The sequence below is a fragment of the Nycticebus coucang genome, chromosome 9 (assembly GCF_027406575.1).
Source record: "Nycticebus coucang isolate mNycCou1 chromosome 9, mNycCou1.pri, whole genome shotgun sequence".
Classification (NCBI taxonomy): domain Eukaryota; kingdom Metazoa; phylum Chordata; class Mammalia; order Primates; family Lorisidae; genus Nycticebus; species Nycticebus coucang.
In genome coordinates, this window is record NC_069788.1 from 63,152,896 (window position 1) to 63,175,193 (window position 22,298).

General features: G+C 47.0%; 1 protein-coding gene across 1 annotated transcript in view; it reads right to left on the reverse strand.

Moving 5' to 3' along the window:
* Positions 1–22,298, reverse strand: part of GMPR (guanosine monophosphate reductase) — a 51,510-nt gene that overhangs the window by 7,603 nt on the left and 21,609 nt on the right. The window contains exons 5-8 of the mRNA XM_053600880.1: positions 19,880–19,961; positions 15,996–16,102; positions 7,180–7,222; positions 4,183–4,342 (exon numbers count right to left, since the gene is read on the reverse strand). Coding sequence (XP_053456855.1) covers positions 4,183–4,342; positions 7,180–7,222; positions 15,996–16,102; positions 19,880–19,961 — 392 coding nt within the window. The remainder of the gene's footprint in view (positions 1–4,182; positions 4,343–7,179; positions 7,223–15,995; positions 16,103–19,879; positions 19,962–22,298) is intronic.

A 22,298-nucleotide genomic window follows, 5' to 3' on the forward strand; every position in this document is an offset into this window, starting at 1 on the left:
GACAGGTTCCTCCCACCCTAAGGACACAGCCTCACGGCTGGCTGCCTCACGCACAGGAAAAGGAAAGCCTTGGTTAGTGACAAGTGAAGGAGTGGCAGACCCGTACCATCTTGCACTAGGACGTTTTCTTTGGCAATGTGCCTCCTCCATTCTGCCCTAACAGAAACCAACTCACCTTTCTAGTACCAGTCTAGATGTGCACTGACCTCCAAATAACCTAGAGCCCAAAACGCCCACTGGGGAAAAGCAGATTTGGCAACGATGTCCTGCTGTCTGCCCAGCTTCCTCTTGGATCAACAACTGAAAAAGCCCAGAGCTTCACCCGCTGCCATGCCTGGACACGGAAACCAGGTGTCTTCAAAGGGCGTAACCAGGAGAAAAGGAGGATGTAAAATGGACAACTTGTCGCCTACAGGGCTGTGTGGAAAGTACCAGCATGAGGCGGTGGTTCTGCTCTGACAGCCTGTGTGTCTTCCTGGGGCACACTCTGCCGGGCACATCCCTGCCCCCCTTCCTTTTCCCGTACTCTCCCACATTACTTCTTGCACCTGGCTGCCCTGCACATGGTGGGGGTTCCGAGCAAGGGGGGAACCAGAGTAGAACCAAAAACTGCCTTAGCACGGGAAACCTCAGGGCTTTGGAAAGCATCTTTCACGCTTTCAGAAAAGCATTAAGAAACTCAGGTCTGGCACACTAAGCAACATTAACTGTCCCTGCTAAACCCCTACCCCTCTCTTCACAGGGCCAACTAACACAGCTTCATTCCATACATCAGTCCCCCTTCCTGAAAAATGGGGGTACAGTCCAGACCGCATTATAAGAAGAAAGACTGTTACAAGAGGAAAGTCTACAGGCTATGCCACGCTCTAGTCCTCATCTGAGGGTCAGCCACTTTGTAGCAAGGACTCAAATTATGCAGCTCTCTCTAGCTGTTATCTTCAACTGGAAAAATAGCATCTCTTGATCAGACGCTCATTACTTAGAATTTCAAAAGTGTGTTAACTCTGCTCAATGTGCAAGACTATCCCCAGGTGAAATCTAGCTAATTAAATCATTGGCTGGACATAGGGCTGGCCTAGCAGCTGGTTTAGAGTCCCCAGCTCAGGAAGCCAAAGTCATGGGCTCTACCAAGGACAGTGCAGGGCATGGCGTTCCGTCACCAGAGACAGGCATCTGTGCAGATGTGCCTGCAATGATGGACATTTCATTTTCATAAGACATTTCCTTCCCAGGGCTTGCTGGAAATTATCCAGATTCTCATCACCATATCTCTGCTAACTGGTGCTATCACCCTTTACAAGTCATTTATTGTTGATGTTTAAGTCTGCTCATCCATATAATGAAGGTATTTTGATCTGCCTCCCAGGGACGGCATGAGAACAAAATAGTTAATGATTGGGATAGCTAGCAAAGCATAAATAACTATGCCATAATTAAATATAACGTCGAAGTAGGGAACCATTTTCATGATGAGACCATGGTCATGAGGCTGCAAACTGCCGGAGAGAGAGGTGCCTACACAGGTGGGACAGACACACACAGCCTTCAGGACAGACACACATGGCCTGCAGGACACACACGGCCTGCAGGAAACACACAGCCTACAGGGCAGACACACACACGGCCTGCAGGACACAGACACAGCCTGCAGGGCAGACACACATAGCCTGCAGGACACACACAGCCTGCAGGACACAAACACAGCCTACAGGGCAGACACACACACGGCCCGCAGGACAGACACTCACGGCCTGCAGGACACACACAGACCGCAGGACAGACACACACACAGCCCGCAGGACAGACACTCACGGCCCGCAGGACAGACACACACGGCCTGCAGGACAGACACACACACGGCCCGCAGGACAGACACTCACGGCCTGCAGGACAGACACAGACCACAGGACAGACACAGACCGCAGGACAGACACACACACAGCCCGCAGGACAGACACTCACGGCCCGCAGGACAGACACACACGGCCTGCAGGACAGACACACACACGGCCCGCAGGACAGACACTCAACGGCCTGCAGGACAGACACACACACGGCCCGCAGGACAGACACACACACGGCCCGCAGGACAGACACACACGGCCTGCAGGACAGACACACACACGGCCTGCAGGACAGACACACACACAGCCTGCAGGACAGACACTCACGGCCTGCAGGCCAGACACAGACCGCAGGACAGACACACACACGGCCGCAGGACAGACACAGACCTCAGGACAGACACTCACGGCCTGCAGGACAGACAAACACAGCCTGCAGGACACACATACAAAGCCTGCAGGGCACAAACTTTCTCTGGATTAAGGTTCTAATACTTTCAGCACTTCCCTCCCCTGAGATTTGACTCCACTTCCAGAATTGAATCTTGATATTCCTGAACCTTTTTTTCCCTATTATGTATAACCCTGCTGAAATCACAGGAGTTGATTTTTTTTTTTCCTCCTTGGCTTCTGTTTGTACCCCTAGCCTGATCTGGTCTTCCCGATCTACAATTTTGCTTAGAAGTGACAGCCCCAGGGCAAAAATGTACTCCCGGCCAAGTACCTAGTTGTCACTCAACCACAATGATTTCCCGTATGTTGGCTGCACTGGCCCTCAGATGGTGACAATAGTTGCTGATAAAACACTAAGCTTCCAGGCCACAGGTCCAGGTTAGCACCAAGGCAGTAATCCTTCCCCCTGCCCAACTGTGCAACCTCCTCCATTATGACCACGTGGAAGAGGACATTGAGACAGGAAGGAGCATGCCTCTTATTTCTGATCGATGCAGGCCCCATCTCTCACTCCCAGCCTGCCTTCCCCATCCTATAATATCATCGTAATAGAGGTTCCCTAGAAAAAGACTGGGAAGAATGTGAATTGCAGTCAGTCCACCAGAAACCTATTAAAGAAGAGAATTTTTGTAGTTGTCCCTCAACCCCTAGACTTTCCCACCTATAAATCTGAGTGGAGTTCTGAAATTTTACCTCTAGCTTGGTACAAACCTCAGATGATGCATCTGAAACCCATGGCTTCAAAATGAGCATCCAGGGGTGGAATGAGTGATAGGAAATAGAAGTTATCAGCTAGGAAGCGCTTAGGTTTTCATGCCAGCACTGGGACAGAGCCTGAAAACTGGAGGGAGAAGCCTGAGGCTTCCTAGAGAAAAGAGATCAGCCTATGCACAGCTGACTTCTTACTGAGGATGCAAGACCGTCTGTCCTGTCTGCCTCGCACAGCTTGTCATCAGCACTAACTCTGATGGGAAGCAACAGTAGGCTCTATAGAACAGGGCAAGGTAAGGAGTATATCCTTCTGCTAAGACATTTTTAAAACATACACGCATGGTTAAAATGGGAAGTGCTGCAGAAATGGCTTTGGGGATCATGGATTAAATAAACAAACAAACACATAAATCCCAACAGAAGTGAGTGCCACATCTGCAGCAGGTGACACCATTAAATGACTGAAAATACTGCCTGTGTCAGCCGCCAGAGTGTGGAGGCAGGTGAGAAGCTGTATGAGCTACTGCAGGTGAAATACAGCATTCTTCTTGGTGCGGTGGTCTAGACTACACCCACTGCTGCATGTGCGTGGGAGATCCATTCTTCGACCCAATCCTTGTGGCCTGAATTTGTCTCAGGCCAGAGAACAAAGAATACAGGATAGCGCAGCACAGGCTAAAGGTTCTAGAAGCTCAGGAACCAGGGTCAAACACCAAACATTTAGAAAAAATGATTCTGCAAGCACCCCTATCTACAAGGGTTAGGAGCTCCATCTCCGGAACTGGGGCAGAGACCAACATGTACAGGTACATTTCTTACTATCTCATAGTATTCACAAACATTATTATCGAACAGACAAGGCAATAATCCATCCTACCTCCGGAAGTCTGGGGTTTCCCCTGTTCCCTCCAGAACTGCTACTTGCTCGTATACATCCCTAGTAACATTTCTGGCCTATTCCCAAACGCTTCTGCTCTGTCCTGGCTTTGGGGTGGGGGGGTCCCCAAACACTGCACATACTGGCTGGATAAAAATCAGGGCTTTTTGAAAAGCTCTCCTTTCCGACAGGACTTTAAAATACCCAGAACTGATCCTCAGACCTGCTCCCATCCTATCTCTTTAAGAAGCAGGAGAAACCAGGCCTGGCTGGTGGCCACAGGGGCCAGCCCCTCACCTGTACTCTGCGACTCCTCCCGCATGCTTTTTCATGGCCGTTTCAGAACTCATTCCATAGAAGAGCTTGAGCTTCCGTCCGTTCCTCTCAATCAGCTCTCCTGCACATTCGGTATGGCCCGAAAACATTCCTCCCAGCATGACAAAGTCAGCTCCAGCTCCTAAAGGCCAAGGGACAAAAGGAAGCTGCAGAAAGAACTCAGGGAAAATGCAGATGTGAGTCTTTCCCCAACTGACTACCTCCAGGCTCCCAACTACAGGCAAGAGAAAGCCTGGACCTTTCTCCTTCTAGGAAAAGGGAGAAAGACCCCATGCAGGGAGATAGGGGCATGGACATGGGAAAAATAAATGTAGCCTATTGAAGGCTGGTGGCCAATACTGGACACTCCCATGGTCACTAACCTGTGACCTGCTCCTAACCCTGTTAGAAGCAGAGAAACACTGAGAGCGGGCAGTGCCTTAGAAAGTGCATTGTCTAATCTTATACTTAGTACAGTGACTTCTCCGTCAAGTTCCTATCAGGCATCTGGCCTGTAAGCCCTCAGGACTCTGAACCTCTGTCCTCCTGGGTCATGAAAGGACTTCAGAACAGACTGGCCCTTTTGACACAAGAGACTGCACACAGAGGAGAGAAGACTCTATACTATATGAGTCATGTAAAACTCTGTGCACCTCCATTATGAAGAATACTAGACTTCCATGGCTGGGCACAGTGGCTCACACCTATAATCCTAGCACTCTGGGAGGCTGTGGTGGGAGGATATCTTGAATTCAGGAGTTTGAGACCAGCCTGAGCAAGAGTAAGATCACATTTTAATTTCTAAAGTAGAAAAATTAGCTGGGCTTCATGGTGCATGCCTGTAGTCCCAGAGCTTAAAGCAAGATCACTTGAGCATAGGAGTTAAAGGTTACAACGAGCTATGATGACACCACTGTACACTCTACCCAGGGCAAAAGAGTAAGGCTGTGTCTTAAAAAAAAAAAAAAGAAAGAAAGAAAAGAAAAGACTTCTAGAGTAAGTAATATGCCACTGAATATGTCATTGAATATGAAATTTCCAGGACAGGGATGGAGGAGACAGAGTATTAAAGTTGTCTTTGGAGGCTGTGTTGGAACAGGACTGGGGCTGGGTTAATCCCAGTGCATGGCAGGGTAGATGCTGAATAGCTGGTAAGAAAGCAAAAGGAATATATGGAAGAAACAATCCAGAGAGTCGTCATTCCTTATCCTGTTCATGGACAGCCATGAGGAAGGACTCTTCATTACATATTAAGTAAGAAACTACTACTCAGCTTCCGAGTAAGTCCTACCCAAGGTTTACATTTATAGTAGAAAAGATTTACAAAGGTTTACATTTATAGTAGTAGCAAGATACAGGTATATTAAGTAATTAGGATGAAGGATGAGGGAGGTCTGGCAAATCCTGATGAGGAAGAGAAAACGTAGGAACCTCTGAAAAGTGGTTCTGATGCCTTCTCTCCAGTCATTTAAATGTGCAGCATTATAGAAATGTGTCCTCTGTGGGGTTGGACCCTGGGCCTGGCACTCAGGTGAGCAAAGCACAGTATGATCTTTCTACATGACAGCAAGATCTGAAGCCCTCCCTGTTAGGGTCCTAACCCAAATGTTGGCTCCTTGGTCCTCCTGGCATGATTGGAGGGGACAGATGGTAACTGGCACGTAGCCGGGACTCCTGCTGACCGCAACCCCAGGAGCAGAGCACTTGCTGAGCAGATGTATACAGCAGCAACACGGAGCATGGACATGCTTAAAAATGCTTTGAAGTGGCTCAATTATTTTCCTTTTGGAACACTCTTGTATCCTTCCCTAATCAGAGTGTCCCCTGACATGGTCCCTCCCCCTGTATTCTCCCTGCCCCGCCCTCAACTGTAGGACCATGACCTTGTCATTCCCCTCCTGGGGCCTCAGGTCCATCAGCTATAAAAATCGACAACCCAGAATACATAAAGGAGCTATGTGTTCCCTTCCACAGCTAAGATCTATGATTAGAACAGAATTAAGTCTCATTTTTTGACATTCTTTGGGTTGCTACAAAACCCTGAGTTCTACAAACAATGCCTGTTTTTCTTTGTCACTATCAGGTTTTTGCTTAAAAGAAATTTTTTTTTTTTTGCAGGTTTTTTTTTTTTTGGCCAGGGCTGGATTTGAACCCACCACCTCCAGCATATGGGGCCGGCAACCTACTCTGTTGAGCCACAGGCACCACCCTTAAAAGAAATTTTTAAACAGAATTCCTAAGACAGCAAGTTTCCCACCACCAAAAATTGTTTTTTTCCTTTTTTTGCTGGTATCAGAAAAGGGCAGGGACACGGGAACTTTATTTCTGCCTCCTGCCAGCACCCAGAGTCCCACTGAACAGTTGGGAGCCCTCCACCCACCCACCAGCCATGCAGCCAAATGACTTCTAAACTTGGTTTGCAGTTAAGTGGCCAGCACAGCCCTATTTCACAATTACGTTGAGAAGCTGGACTTCCTAGTGCTTTCCCAAGAAAATCAGGACATGCTCCCTTCCCGCACTCCCTTCCCAGGTCCCACAGGAAGGCAGAGGTACTGCTGCCCCCTAGTGGGAAGCAGGCTCCTCAGCTTCTCCCGTGAAACTGCCACAGGGATTCCTCCTGTCCCTTCCATGGGCTTTCTCCAGGTGAAGTGCAAAAGACCCTCCCTGTAATCACTGCAGGTCAGACCTGGCACCATCCCCTTGCACAGATCCCCCAGCCTTCTTTTACCTAGGATTAAAAAGCCTTGACTTCACCTAAACCTGGCTAGCAGGATGCTAACCCTCATTCCATGTCCTGGGCACCTGGCCTGCTCTAACACAGGCCAAAACCAAGCCAGGATTTCAGCCAATTGAGGCTGAAACTCAGGGAAACTCCAGACAGACTCAGAACGTCCCCAACAGGTGCCCCCTCCCCATCCAGGCTCCAGTGCTGCAGAACTGCAGGGAGTTCCTTCCCTCTGCACCAGGGCCTGGCCTTACCAAAGGCTTTGGCGACATCTCCTGGACACGTACAGCCTCCATCCTTCAAAGAGGAAAAAGCAAGCAGAGAACATCAGCAGGTGATCAATTGCCAGGCCATCCCCTCCTCCCATCTCCTCCCCCACCCTCAGGAAATGATCCTGAACTGGGAGTTCAGACCCACCAGACCTCCTAGCCCTGCACAGAGGCCCGACTCTCCCAGTGAGTGAAGTTGTTGTCTTCTAAGACCCATCTAGGTTTCCTCTTGAGGTCAGAGGCTGGCGGCACCCACTGCCCACCTCCCTGCCCGGGCTCAGGCACCCTGTCCAGAGAGCAGCTGAGCTGCAGAGGCTCAGCTTCAGGCTCCACCAGCCCCTTCCATAACACGCCTAGCCATTCCACCACCCGTGTTCATTCTCACTCAGGAGTCACCTTTCCCTCTCTGCCCAGTGTGAGGTGAGGTTTATTTAGCACAAGGGCTGAATTCTAAAAGCCCAGAAAAAGACACTGAATTTGTTTCTTTATCTTTCCAGCCATCCGTGTGTCTCCTATTCTTCACGTACAGAGACCTCACAATCAAACATCCATTCTCCTCCCACACAGAAGGCACACTTGGGCTGCTTCCGTGCGGAGTAAGACGGTCTATCTGGGGCTGCCTAGCAAAGCTCAGCTGTGGGGGTGATTTTTAAACACCAGCCTTGTTTAGGACAAGGTCTCTAGGATGCAGAGCTTGTTGCTCTTCTCTACAAATAGGAGACACACAATGCCCAAGTTGCTATCTGCTATGCCCAGTGCAGCCTGGGTGAAGTTCAAGGAGAAGAACAGCAATGGTATCCCAGAATAGCAGCTACATTCACAGGGATAGCCACGAAAACCACGGCACACAGATGACAGCCACAGGGCTCACATGATGGTGACAGAGCCCAAAATTCTGTGTGGGCCCAGGAGAAACGCCAAGGCCTCGGAGGGACACTCCTGTCCCCCCAAAGTGAACAGACGCACTTTGGAAAGGAAAGAGAGATAGAAAAGACACAAGCTACGTGGGATACCTCGTGTTACAATGTGCAGGAAGATGCACACCCCCCTGGAGATGGAAGGCGTCTCCGGAGAACTGGGGTGAGCCACACTGCAACAGGGAACACAGCAGGAACTGGGACTCAGTCCTCTTTTTCCACTTGCTTGGTAGGCCTGTCACTCTGGGAGCTAGAGCTCAAAGATTGCTTCCTTACAGCTCTGCAGTTCTGATCAAGTTAGGTGTAAAGACTCGACTTTTTTCTTACAAACGTTTACTGACCACAATGTTATTCATACATGGCTCCTCTGACTCCCCTACCCCCGCAGAGGGCAAGAGGGTGCTGAGAAATGAGTATCAGATGCAGTTTCTCCCCGTAAGGCATTTGGCCCAAACTCTTCCATGTGAAGACGGGACAGTGCTTGTGGCTCCATACACCTTTTTAGTACTTTAAAGTTCTGTCATAGTTATTTATTTTCCCTCTCAATGGTACAATTTCAATAGTTCCCCTTTGCTTGCCCTACCAATTAATTTTGAAATGCTTGATCTCTTTATCAGGTCCAACTCTACACAACAGAGTTCCAAATGTATGGCCTCAGATTAAATAAACTCGTGTTCCCATGAAAATAGGTCCTGCTCATATATGAATTAAAATTTTAAAAAATTCTTTTGTGTACTTATTTGCATCTCCCCTGAGGTCCTGAAAATTCCACGACTGTGGTCAGTGATATGGCCTGACTCAGAAGCCCTGTGCCATAGAGAACCCAGGGAAACAAGCTCTTCTTTCCCCAGGCCCAGATGTCCACAGTTAGTACAACTGTCTGATGTGCCACAAAGAGAAAACTGTATTTGATGAAATGGACAATGTAGACCAAACAGGCCAGACTGCACATTACCCAAGACCAATCCAACTTCACATGACACGTTAAGACAAAGCAGTCTGCTCCCTAATGCTGTTTACATGTAATGTCCAAAAGTATTCAAATTGCCCTTCCATGTTCTTAGAGGGAGGGGGCAAAACAGTTGGAGCATACTCTGGTAATGTAAGTCACACATTTACCTTCACATGTAAATATTCATAGCTGCTGGAAGATTATTTTTTTAAAAGCCCAACAATAACTTAGGGTATTTCGCCCTTATTTAATTTAAGGGTTAAATTTAATTTAACCCTTAAATTTCTAAGGGTTAATTTTGTTTTTCCAAAAGAGTTAACATTATAACATTATATTTAAGTACAAAAGGCATCACATGACGAGTGCTGATCACATGACATGAGTGCTGATCACATGACATGAGTGCTGATCTGATTTTTGAATTGTCAGCATACTCTTTTTTTTTTTTTTAGCATGCCTCTTCTGCTTAAAAATACTTGCTTGTGGTGCCAGGTGTGGTGGCTCACGCCTATGATCCTAATAATCTGGGAGACTGACACAGTGCTAATGGGACCCCAGGATCCCTTTAGGTCAGGAGTTCGAGTCCAACATGAGGAAGAGCAAGACTCTAGCTCTACTAAAAATTGAAAACATTAGCTGGTCACTGTGGTAGCCACCTGTAGTCCTGGCTACTCAGAAGGCTGAAGCAGGAGGAACACTTGAACCTGGGAGTTTGAGGTTGCTGTGAGCTAGGCTAATGCCATGGCACTCTAGCCTGGGTTAACAGAGTGTGACTCTGTCTCAAAAAAAAAAAAAAACCCTTGCTCATGCCTAAATAGAGGCTGGGGAGAACAAACACAGGGCAGACAGAGAAAGTTCTAGGTCGTTTTTCTATCCAAACACAAGAACCTGAAGTTGGTATTCTGTTAAGTAGGAGAAAACTGAGGCTCAAAAATGTGGAATGACTCCTAAGGTCACACAGCTATAAAATGAAAGAACAAGATTAGAACCAGAGGTTATTGCAAGATGACAGCGTTTTTGGCAATTCTTACTTTCTTTTTTATGCTTATTTGCATTTCTAACTTGTCTTAGGTTAAACGTATTTTGTTGGAAAAATTTTCAAGCCTCAAAAAACAAAAAGGAAGATTAAATTATTTGAATGAATTTTTTAACAACTCTCTAGACTCGAAATAATGGTGTGACAAGAAAAAATTAACTGGTCCCACCTTACTCTTTGCCTATGCAGGGGGCGTCCTGAATTTTTCTGCTCTTTGCCTGTCTGAAGCCCTTGTGGCCCACAAGAAATAGAGAAACACAACTCAGGCCCAGTCAGTCTCTTGGGTATGCACACAGGCTGAACAGACACCACGCTGTGGCCTCCTTTTGAACTTAAACAGCATCGATGTGCTAATTCAGCAACTAAAGTGTAAAATGAGACAGCTGGAAGGAAATTGGACAAATTGGCAGGATCCAAAACATCAGATGGGCTTCCAGCAGGTTCAGGACTAAGCAAGTGGGAGGAACCTGCCTGTGCTCCATTAGACACAGACTCCATGGGGCCACGGCTGCTTAGAAAGAAGGAGCTGGGGGCGGCGCCTGTGGCTCAAGGAGTAGGGCGCTGGTCCCATATGCCGGAGGTGGCGGGTTCAAACCCAGCCCCGGACAAAAACCACACACAAAAAAAAAGAAGGAGCTGGAGTCACGAGTCCAAATCCCATATAAGTCTGTCCACTTGCAAACTGAACCGCTAACCCCATCTAAGAGATCTCTCATCACTGATGGAAAAGCAAGAACCTCGGAGCATACAAAAAAGATCAGAAGTGCTACCTTCTATGGCACCAGTACCACAGGCCCAGGCTGTCACCATCCCAAGTGGACAAATTCAGACAAGTTGCTTTCTTAGGTGCTAGCAGATGAGACCTGGTTCGGAACACTAACCTAATCAGTGGCCACCTAATATAGCCAACTTGAAAGTATTCCCCTTGGCCACCTGGTGACTGTAGGGATATTCAGCAGTGAGGTATGTAGCACTTTTCTAGGACAAGTTCTCAAACTTAATTGTCCAACCTCATATAAGCCATTACTATATAAGCCAGTGATTCTCAAACTTGACAGCATGTCAGAACCACCTGGAAGGCCTATTAAAGCAGGTCCCTGAGTCTCACCTTCCGAGTTTCTGATTCAGTAAATTGGGTCTGGGGTGGAGCCTAATAATTTTTTTTAATTATTACTTTTTTAGAGCTAGAGTCTCACTCTGTTACCCAGGCTAGAGTGCAATCCTAGGTGAGATCCTCCCACCTCAGCCCCCACCAGTAGCTAGGACTACTACCTCGCACAGATTTTTTTTTTTTTAATGTTTTAAGGAGACAGGGGTCTTGCTTTGTTGCCATGTCGGTCTTGAATTCCTGCGCTCAAGTGACCTTCCTACCTCAGCTTCACACAGCGCTGTGATTATGGGCATGAGCCACCAGACTTGGGCCCAAGAATTTCTAACAGTTCTCAGTTAATTCTGATGCTGCTGGTCTGGGCACCCACTGAGAGAACTGCTGGAACAAGCTATAAATGAGGCTGTGTACTATAACGAGGTCCTAACTTGATTTCCAATGAGAATCACCTGTGGTGAGCACAGAGGTGCTCCCTGATCTTTGGCCAGAGCCCTATAAACTAAGCAAGTCTGAAGTCTCTAGAAAGACCTAAGTATGGTAACTCAGAACAAGTTCACAATAAAACTATTTTTAACCTCCACTAATTTGGAAATAGCCGTCATTTAAGTACGATATATACTTAGGGTCCATATTTTGATTTGATAAAGAAAACTGATAGCGAACGTATTCAGTAATGGACATGACTAATTATAGAGGGGTGAACTTCTGAAGAATTTCGTTAGCTACTATGGGGTCCAGTAATATCTATTTATAAAAGCTTCTCTGGTGATTCTCACACCACCAGCCTCAGACAAGGCTGCAGAGGGATCTGGGAACCACTGTCACACTAGAGAATGGTACTACTGCCTAGCTGCCTCGGTGAGTTGAATAACCCTTTCAGTTATTCTGGGTCAGCCTTTTACATGCTAGTCTTTCAGTAAATGGGTGTTAATTTGTTCCCTGGCACAAAAGCTGAAAGAAAAGGTATTGAGTAGAGGGTCTTAGATCTCTTATTAACCAATAAACCTTAAATCGTTTATTCCAGGGTCTTGCACCATAGCATATGCTCAATAAATACTTGCTGAATGAATGGTTCAGTGGGTGAAAACCGTGAGTGAAGAAATAGAAGGAGATCATTCTCGGTGGCTAATGCCTATAATCCTAACACTCTGGGAGGCTGAGGTGGGAGGATCACTTGAACTCGGGAGTTCAAGACCAGCCTGAGCAAGAGTGAGACCCCAGTCTCCACTAAAATTGGAAAAATTAGCTGGCATCTTGGCACCCATACACCCAGCTACCTGGGAAGCTGAGGCAGGAGGATTGCTTGAGCCCAAGAGTTTGAGGTTGCTGTGAGCTATGGTGACTGACACCATTATACTCCACCCAGGGAACAGTGAAAGACTCTGTTGAAAGAAAGGGAAGGGAGGAGAGGGAAGGGAAGGGGAGGGGAGAAGGAAGGGAAGGAAAGAAGGGAGGGAGGGAGAGAGAGAGAAAGGAATTGGAAGGAGCACTGGCAATCAGCATGGACAGCAAGTCAAGGACCTTGACTTCAGTTGTTACCTAAAAGTCACAATGGGAGGCAAAGGCTGTGGTGCCCACAGCCTGTCATAAGGCTCAAAGGAGAGGATGTCACCAAGGGATTTTTACAAGTGTAATAATGCCCTAAAAGCATGTCGAAAAATCAAGTCTCACTAGGCTGAAATGCTAAACCAAAATCAACAAGCTACAAATCCTGTAGGGACATATAATGTCTTGCAATTGGGTGTTTGTTTTTTTTAATCAACCCATCAATGATTTAATACAGAAACTTGACTTAGCAACTGCACAAAAGGAAAGGTTTGAAGGTTTAATATATTTAGTAGTGGAGTCAGCTTTGTTTAAGAACCACTAAAAATATGCCATCTCTTCAAATTTGTAAAAAACATAGTCATACACAAGCAGTCTGCAGGTTACGGACGAGATGTGCTCCTGAGAACATCTTGAGGTCAGATTTGTGTGTCTCAGACCCCTCAAGTACCGTGCATATACAGTGGTAATAACAGTAACAATACTATACGTGGTGATAATAACACAGCATAACACTGTAATAATAATGATGATAGTGATAATACCCCTGTTCTATGATAATAAGTTACACAAAACTACTGTGCTCTTTCAACTCAAACAGCTACAACATAAAAACAAACTTCTACAAAAAGGTTAGATAGGAGATTTTCAAAAAAGAATATTAAAGGATAACACTCCCTAATGTTGCACCAACACTGGGCTAATAGGAATGTTAAGCTTACCTTGATCTTCTAACCAAATTAGTCATAACTTTTCCATTTCAATAATTAATCCCCTATGCTACTTAGTAATAACCAATGCTTTCCTCAGAGCCCTGCCTTTCCCATGTTCCATTATCCTTACTTTATCTTTGTAATTACTCCAACAGTTAAGCAACTGAAGCTTAGCACTTTCCCAATGAATGACGACATCTGGCCTTTCTCCCAACACTCTCATTTCTACTTTTATGTCCACTGGAATCACATTTTTGCTGCAGGCTCACCCAGGCTTGCAGCGGACATTTGCTTTTGGAGGTATGGTCGCAAGGGGAAATTTGACTCACAAAATCAAATAAAGATGAAAGTGCCACAGTGCATACGTGACTGTATAGCCAGTGAGACTAGCCATAGTGTAAAGACACCGAGCCAGCAAACCACTTGCGCCACGTGGATTTATTTACATTCATGGGAGAAACTAGTTCCAGATTATTGATTTGATTAATTATAAATAATCCTTATGGGGAGCATTGAGAGCCTATTCGTAAGTACGGAGCACCTTGAGTTGGGTCGTCCATCATCAGGGGACTGCCCATATATACAAATATATCAGTGAAACAGTCACACGTAAGCGGAAGGCAGTTCTATTACAGTCCGTCAGCTCTGACGGGTTCTGTTCTATTCTGAGCATCTTATCTCATGCTAACCACCTGCACCATTTGAGAGGTGGTCACATGAATGAAGTTGGGAGTAGATGCTTGGGTAAGTTGAGGGCAGATCTCAATTTGACACACATTCACTCATTCGACTCTTAGGAACAGTCAGTGGCTGGTGACTGTGATGCCATTTGTGTAGGAGCTTCCTGACAGCGCTGCAGAAAGCCTGCTTGTCCTTACCTTCCTCCTTCCCATATGTTTCTCAACCCACAGAAATTTCACCTCTGCCCCCAACACGCCGCCAAGCCAGCGCTCCCAGTTCCCAGGAACTCCCTGGTCCCAGCAGGAAACCTGCTGCCCACTCCCTCTTGCTTCCTAGAAATGCTCCTTTCACACCCTGCCTGCTGCACTGTGGACCACTGGCTTGCTCCTTGGTTCTTAGGCCAACCTCCCCCCTACCCTCCCCAGGCTCCCAAGACTTCCTGCCCTCCTGGCTAACGGTGCCCAGTGCCTCATTTTCTTTGCCGCCCCTCAAACACATCAAAATCAACATGCCCCCAAGTGAACATCACACAGACCCTGAACCTTTTCCTTTGCAGTGTTCCTGGTCCTCGTGAACCTGCAGGTGGGGCAGCAACTTCTCCTTTTACCAGTTTTCCAAGCACCTGGTCAACCACCCAGGCTGCCTCCTAAATTTCGGTCAGTTCTGTGGATGGAGCCCGCTGCCACTACCTAGTGCAGGCTCCTCTCCCCTGAATTACCAGCATCTTCTCATCTGGACTCCCTTCTGCACTAGCCCCTTTCCAGCCCCTCCCAAGGCAGCAAGTTCAATGTTTCTGAAAGACAAATCAACCCACTGGGCACTCTTTCTCTTAGACCTCTTCAATAGCTCCCTGGTGCTCTTAGGAGAGAGTCCCAATGCTTACTGTGGCTCCCACAGCTCTTGTGCACAGCGGCCCTGAAGCTGATCTCCCACTACCCCTCACTCCTGCCCCTCCTGGCTCACCCCAAAGCTCAGACGCAGGGACTTTTCAGCCAGCCCACTCCAGGAAACTTTTCCTGACCACCACATCTGGGATATGCAGGCTGTTACGAGAGGGACGGAGGGAGGGGGGTGGGGCCTTGGTGTGTGTCACACTTTATGGGGCCAAGACATGATTGCAAGAGGGTCTTTGCCTAACAATTGCAATCAATGTAACCTGGCTTATTGTACCCTCAATGAATCCCCAACAATAAAAAAAAAAAAAATTCACATGTTGCCACCCTAAATCCCTAGAATCTCAGAACATGACCTCATTTGGAAATAGGGTCCATGCAATGTAATTAGTTAACATGAGGTCATCCTGGAGGAGGGGGGCCTTCATCCAATAAGACAGGTCTCCTCATAAGAGCAGAAATTTGGACACAGACACACACAGAATACCACATGGAGACTGGAGCTGGGTAGCCACTGGCCATGGACCTCCCAGAGGCTCGTACAGAGGCCTGAACAGACCCTTCCCTGGGACCTGGGAAGACAGCACGGCCCTGCAAGCAGCCTGACCTCAGCCTCCAGCCTCCAGCACTCTGAGACAGTGAATGTTTGCTGTTTAAGCTGCCTGTCTGTGGGGCTTTGATGCAGCAGCCCCAGCAGACGACGCTGTGGTCCCCCTCGTATCCTCAAGGTCACCACGTATCTTCCATCATCCTCCCCAATACCTAGGTGGTTTTCCCAATGACCTCGGCAGTGGGTGCTCCTACTCGGCCTGCAGCAGCCCTGCAGGATCCCTGGACAGCAGGGTCTCTGTCTCTGCTGGATGTCACTGCTGCAGCCACAGTGCCCGGATCCCTCCCATACCCACAGGACACCCAGTGGATGGACCAGGGAGCCCCAGCCCCACCAGGAGACTCACAGAGATGATGTGCCCCTTCAGGCCATGTGCAGAGTCTGCGCACTCGATCACTGCGCTCAGCTGGGGGTAGCCCACCCCTGTCTTGGTGCGGGTGGTGCACACGGAACCTAGCACGGAGAAGAAGTGGATGCCACAGACGGACGGTTATGCACAGGCAGAACATGACATCAAACGAGTAAAGCCCCCATCACCTTTTAGCCCTGCCCTACTGGGTGGGGACGAAGCTGCTGTGGCAGAGGAGACATCCTTGAGGAAGTGATGGAGGTCGCTGTGATACACACCACCTGGCCACACACTACCCACCCCCACCCCCAAGACCCTCACTGCTGTCATCCTGCTGCCATCCCAGACACGGCTGTCCCTCTGCTGCTCACCATCCCTGCTGCCCTCCCTGTGACATCGGCTCCCACAGTGACCAGGCAGCAGCCTCTCCCATCCCCTGCTGCCTGCCTTCACTGACACAAGCAACCATGCTCTGCTTTAAGGGATCTCCCAGAAACCCCCCACAGCCTGGAACCTGCTTTATTCTGATGAATTAATTACTTGCCTCTCTAAACCTCACTGCCAGAGCTGTGAAATGGAAATAAAAACACAAACCTCCTGAGCTTGTGACAGACAGCAAATGACAGAGGCAGGGAACTGGCTTGGCCCTGGGCCTGGCCGGCACTACGCTCTGACTTCTCCCACATTTCCCCTCCCTCTTAACCCAGCCCCACCCTCCACATGACAGCTGCTCTGCCTTAAGCCCCAAGATTTGTGGCTGCCCTCCCTGAGGTCTTCCAGCCCCTACCGTCAGCCCCAGCCCTGGCTGTGTTATCCCAGTGAGGGCCCGATGAGTCATGTTCTGGAATCCTTATCACATCCCTCTGTTCCAGTCCTCCTCCCCACTCTACCCCCATCAGCCACATGTTCCACCTGCTCCCTCCCTGCCGCCTGCTGCTAAGGACAAGGCAAGTTTCCTCCCACCTTAGGGATTCTCTGCACATGATTCACTCTCTGCCTCTCTTGGAACACTCCCCTGTACTCCCTAGCCACCGCTTTTCATCTTTCCAACTTCACCTTAAATGTCATTGCCCCAGGGAAGTTGTTCCTCACAGCAGCTTATTTCAAAATATTCAAAGAATTACTTATGTAAGAATGCCAGGGACCTGTTTTTTCTGCTAGGTGGTAAGCTCCATGGATATTCATTGTTGTAATCCAGGAGAAGACAGCCTACTACATAATAAGGCACTAGAAATAGTCACTGAAAGGATTCTCCAAGATGAATGAGTCACCCACACCCCTATCCCCACTGCCACTCCTTCAGCTCCTCCTGGATCTCTTGTGGTGCCCGTGAGGGGGTGAACTCCTCCAAGACCCCCAGATCAGCCGCCCCTCTTGCTCCCTGGCACCACCTTTGGGAAGCTAGTGAGCTTCCCACAAATTTCTCCCATGGGTCTTTAGGGTCAAGACCAGATAGAGATATATTCCCTAGCCCTGGATTTAGCAGAGAAACCAGGAAACGGGTAAGTAACCCCCTTGTCCTGCATCCAGCTGTGGGGCAGAATCCAACTAAGTCCCAGTGGCTACCTGTACCCATCCCCACAGGCCAGGAGCCAAGTGAGGCACCCTGGTGATAGGGCATGTACTATGCAAAACAGGTTAGGAGGTTTATAACCTCTGGTTCAGAATCAGCTTTTCTCCTCTCCCATTCAATTGCCAAATCAGCAGGCGAAGGCAGGGGCCTCAGCGGCAGTGATCCTGGGGCTCTGCATGGTGACGACCTATAAAGGTTAGACCAACGGCCTTTCCTGGAAACAGCCAAGGAGGAAATTTCAAATAAGGCACTGGAGTGGTTTTGATTAATGCTCAGGTCAAAGAAGAAATTGGTACGGTGTTTTCCCCTGAGTAGAGAGCCGGGGACCCCATTTGAATACTTTTTTCCAGTTCCCATGGGTTTCTCAATAACGCGCCTTTTTTTTTTTAATGTTATCATTTAGGCAAATAACACCCAGTGTCTTTACTATAAAGAATTTGTAAGACAGGCGGCGCCTGTGGCTCAGTGAGTAGGGCGCCGGCCCCATATACCGAGGGTGGTGGGTTCAAACCCAGCCCCGGCCAAACTGCAACAAAAAAATAGCCGGGCATTGTGGCGGGCGCCTGTAGTCCCAGCTGCTCCGGAGGCTGAGGCAAGAGAATCACATAAGCCCAAGAGCTGGAAGTTGCTGTGAGCCGTGTGATGCCATAGCACTCTACCGAGGGCAGTAAAGTGAGACTCTGTCTCTACAAAAAAAAAAAAAGAATTTGTAAGACGTAAATATGGTCTCAAATCAATTTAAAGTAGCTTCCAAGCACCAGGCTCAAAGAAGGCCCCTGACGCTCTTTAGTCTTATCTGTTCTAGACAGATAGCTGGGGGGGGGGGGGGGGGAGACAGGCGACAGGGGAAGAACAGTACTGTCCTGGGGAAACAGAATGTACGCACAGAGGATGTGCACGAGGAAAACACGTGCAGCTGAATACTCACAATTACATCGAGAAAAGCTCTTCAGCAGCCAACAAACGTCTCACACACCTTCACCTCCTAACCTGCACCTACCAACACGATGGTAGCTAACAGACACTCAGCTTGTATTTATGATTGAAGAGGTGGCTGGTATTTTTTTTTGAAAGAAAGTCTTCCTGCCCTATCAGCCTGTCCTTACTATTTATTAATCTGGTCTAAGATAGCTTACCCTGAGGGTGAGCTCCTGGTAAGGAGGGGACTGGGCCTTATCCTTTCTTTGACTTTCCGACAATGGCAGACACTTACTGAGATCACAGTTACCTTTCCTCTTGCTCAGAATACTTTATTAACTGGCTGAAGGAAATGCCAATGCTGAGGGCCAATCTTGAAAATCTCCCTGTGTGTTACAAAGCTTGGGTATGTCTATGAACCTGCAAGTCTTCCTAACAGCCTCTTCACACACATGCTGTTCCCTCAAGGCTGATTAGGTGCCAAGTCCCAGTGGTGTCGCCTGCCTGTTAGCAGAGCCCTTTGCCACCAAATCCTCTTACGTTGGCTGATGGTTTGCTTCCTTTTTTGGGTAGTGTCTTTTGATTGAGAGATTTTCTTTTTTCAATCTTTTACTGTTTTTTAGTCCCAGTTGAACATGTACATCTTTTCCCCTTGTCTTTAATTTTAGTATGTGGCTAATATGGGATGTGTAAGGATGAATTTTGAAACACGGCAGCTCATCTTCAAGCATAGCAAAAAGGTTAGGTGAATACCCATTGGCCCAAGAAAAAATACGCCACCCAGTATCAGGACTGAAAGGCCCCACCTCATTCCTCTGTGCCCAATGTTAGTGGGTGGTCTTGGTGGAGAATGCCTGAGAGAAGAATATTGGCAAAATGTTTGACCCACAGGTACCCTGCAAAGAGCCAAAGGTGATATGATAGCTACCTGGGCCATACATCAAGTCCAAAGGTTGCCTCATCATTGCTGTAAGCTTATTTGCAATGTTTGGGATCCTTCAAACATTCACAAAAATTTGGCTCATTCATGTCCTTTAACTGTCCCCATGGATTCTTTACTTCGCCTTTGTCTTCAAGGTGTTTGGGGTCATTAATGAAGTCTGCATTCTTCCCTTCCACATTCATGTTCTGGAAGCAGACCTTCACATGCTAAGCACATCCAAACTCATTTAGAAAGACACTGGGAATATCAGAAAGCAGCTCAGTGATACTTCACATCAAGGGCTTCCTGCCAGAAGCTCAATCAATGATGCTTCCAGAAAAAAATGTGCTTTGAACCTGGGGATGAGTCATTCATGCATTCCCTTCCAGCCATCTCCAGCACCCTCAGCCCCAGATCCCATTCTCTCCCTTCCCCAACACCCTCTGCAGTGTTCCCACCATCTCTTACCTGGACCAATTCCCACTTTGATGATATCTGCTCCAGACAGAATAAGCTCTTCCACCATCTCTCCGGTCACCACATTCCCTGCCTGAGATAGAACACAGCTTATGACCATGAGCTACTTCTGTTGTGTAAGGACCACTGGACCTGGACACAGGATGTGCATGCTCTGAAGTCAAAAAAAAAAAAAAAAATCCCAGGGGACAGTGGAACCAATTCCTGAGTCTACTTAAGCCTGACACTGGCGGGCCAAAGTGCTCTCCTGGTATTCATCACCACTGAACAGGAACACAGAATGTGACACATGCGAGTGACCCGTGTGTGAGCTGTTGGCAAGAGAAGGCACAGCACTACATAATTTCAGAACTAGAAAATATCTCAGCACGTCTGAGTCAAGGCTTTTTAGACATCTTGACAATAGACAAAATCTTACAGGGAACCCCAATATATAAAGTAAACAATAAAACACTCCTCAGTGAGTAAAGTCTCCACTGTTGAGCATAAAATGCTTCACAGTTTGCAAAACCCTTATGAAGCTGTATGGAACCCCAGAGAGCCAGGATAAGAAAACACCTGTCCACCCTGCTCTAGGGCTGGGGTTCCATCTAAATAAGAAAAGTTGGATGCTCTCCCCTCCTCTCCTCTCTCTTCTCTCTCTCTCAGTCTCTCCTCTCTCTCTCTCTCTCTCCCCCCCTCTCTTTTTCCTCTCTCTCTCTTTTCTCCCCTCTCTCTTCTTTTCTCTCCTCTTTGGTGCTGCTCTGCTGCATTCCTCCCTCACCAATAAAAATCTTTTGTACAAGCAAAAAAAAAAAAAAAAAAGAAAGAAAAGTTGGATGAGCCCTAATGGACCACATAGCACGGGCATGTGTTCTGTTTACGAAAGACAAGGCTCTGGCCCAAAGAACAGACATACCAGCCAGGAGGTAGTGGAGTCTGTCAACCAGAAGGATGCATCTGGTTTGGAAACAGAACAAGTTCTTTCATGGCAGGGGTCTGGGAATGCATAAATGCCCTTTTTATTACAACTCACTGCCCTGTGGATTCTTCAGCTGGTACATAGGATACTTGGCCAGATGCCCTTGACTGAGTTTTCACAACTATGCAAAGTCATACTTCACAAAATGTATCCCCACTCATTCTACTCAAGATTCTGCACTGAAGCCCAAGTGTCTTTTTGCCAAGCTGATTCCCAGTGGGAATGTTTCGCTTTTAACCTAGGAAAGTGACTTTCAACTTCATAAAAAAGTACATTGAAAAAAATGATGGGGAAGACTTTAATCCAAACAGCAGCTGATGATGGAAAATTACAGCTGCAAAAGAGAACTGGAGGTAGATTAGAGAATTAAAAGTTGGATCCCCCAAATTCAGAAGAATTTGAATACTTACAATAAGCATGAAAGTCAAAACACAAAAATATAGAGCTGTTTACATAAAAATTAAAAACTTATATACACAGAAACCCACATACTCACACAATCGGCAGATAACCAGAGAGAAAATATCTGCAATTAGGACAAAGGGTTACTAACCTTAACATAATAACTCTTAGAAATCTATGAGAAAAATGCTAATACCTCATAGAGATAAGTGCCGAAGGACACGAACTAATATAAGGAGTAAGTGGCTAATAAAAACAGAAAATGTTCAAACTCATTCATAATCAAACGTAAATTAAGATACCAGTGAGGTATCACTTAACAAATTAGCTATAGTTATTAAGGCAAAATGCTGAATATCAGAAAACATGAGGCAGACTCCCGCCCTCAATCTCAATCTCTGCTGGTGGAATGCTGTCTTAGTACAAGTCTTCCTGTAAAGCAATTTGTCCATATAAAAGAAAAGCAAAAATATGCACATGTTGATTCAATAATTCCACTTCTAAGATTCTCTCCTAAGAAAATAATTTTAAGTGACATGACAAAGATACATTATTTATATGAATAGCAGTGCAGAACTGCAAATACGTTCCCCAAAACAGGAGTGATTCAGCAATCTACAGCCCATCCGTGTGATGTTTTTAAGATGGTCTAATGGCATAGGAAAATGCTTAAATGCTTCTAATGTAATTTTAGGAGAAATAGTAAGATCTTGTTTGTGTTAAAAGAAAAAAAAAGTAAATGTGTATATGAAAAAATACACCAAGCTGCTAACAAAATACGCCAAGGTAAAGAGGTTATCTGACTTCCATTGCTTTTCTTCTTTTATCTTTTCTGGACTTTACAGAAGAAAGTGCATTACTTTCACAATTAAACAGTGGCGGGAGGGAGGTGGTGTTTTTATTTTTTATTTTTATTTTATTTTATTTGTTTTTTTGAGACTATGTCACCCTCAGTAGAGTGCTGTGGCGTCATAGTTCACAGCAACCTCAAATTCTTGGGCTGAAGCGATTCTCTTGCTTCAGCCTCCCAAGTAGCTGAGATACAGG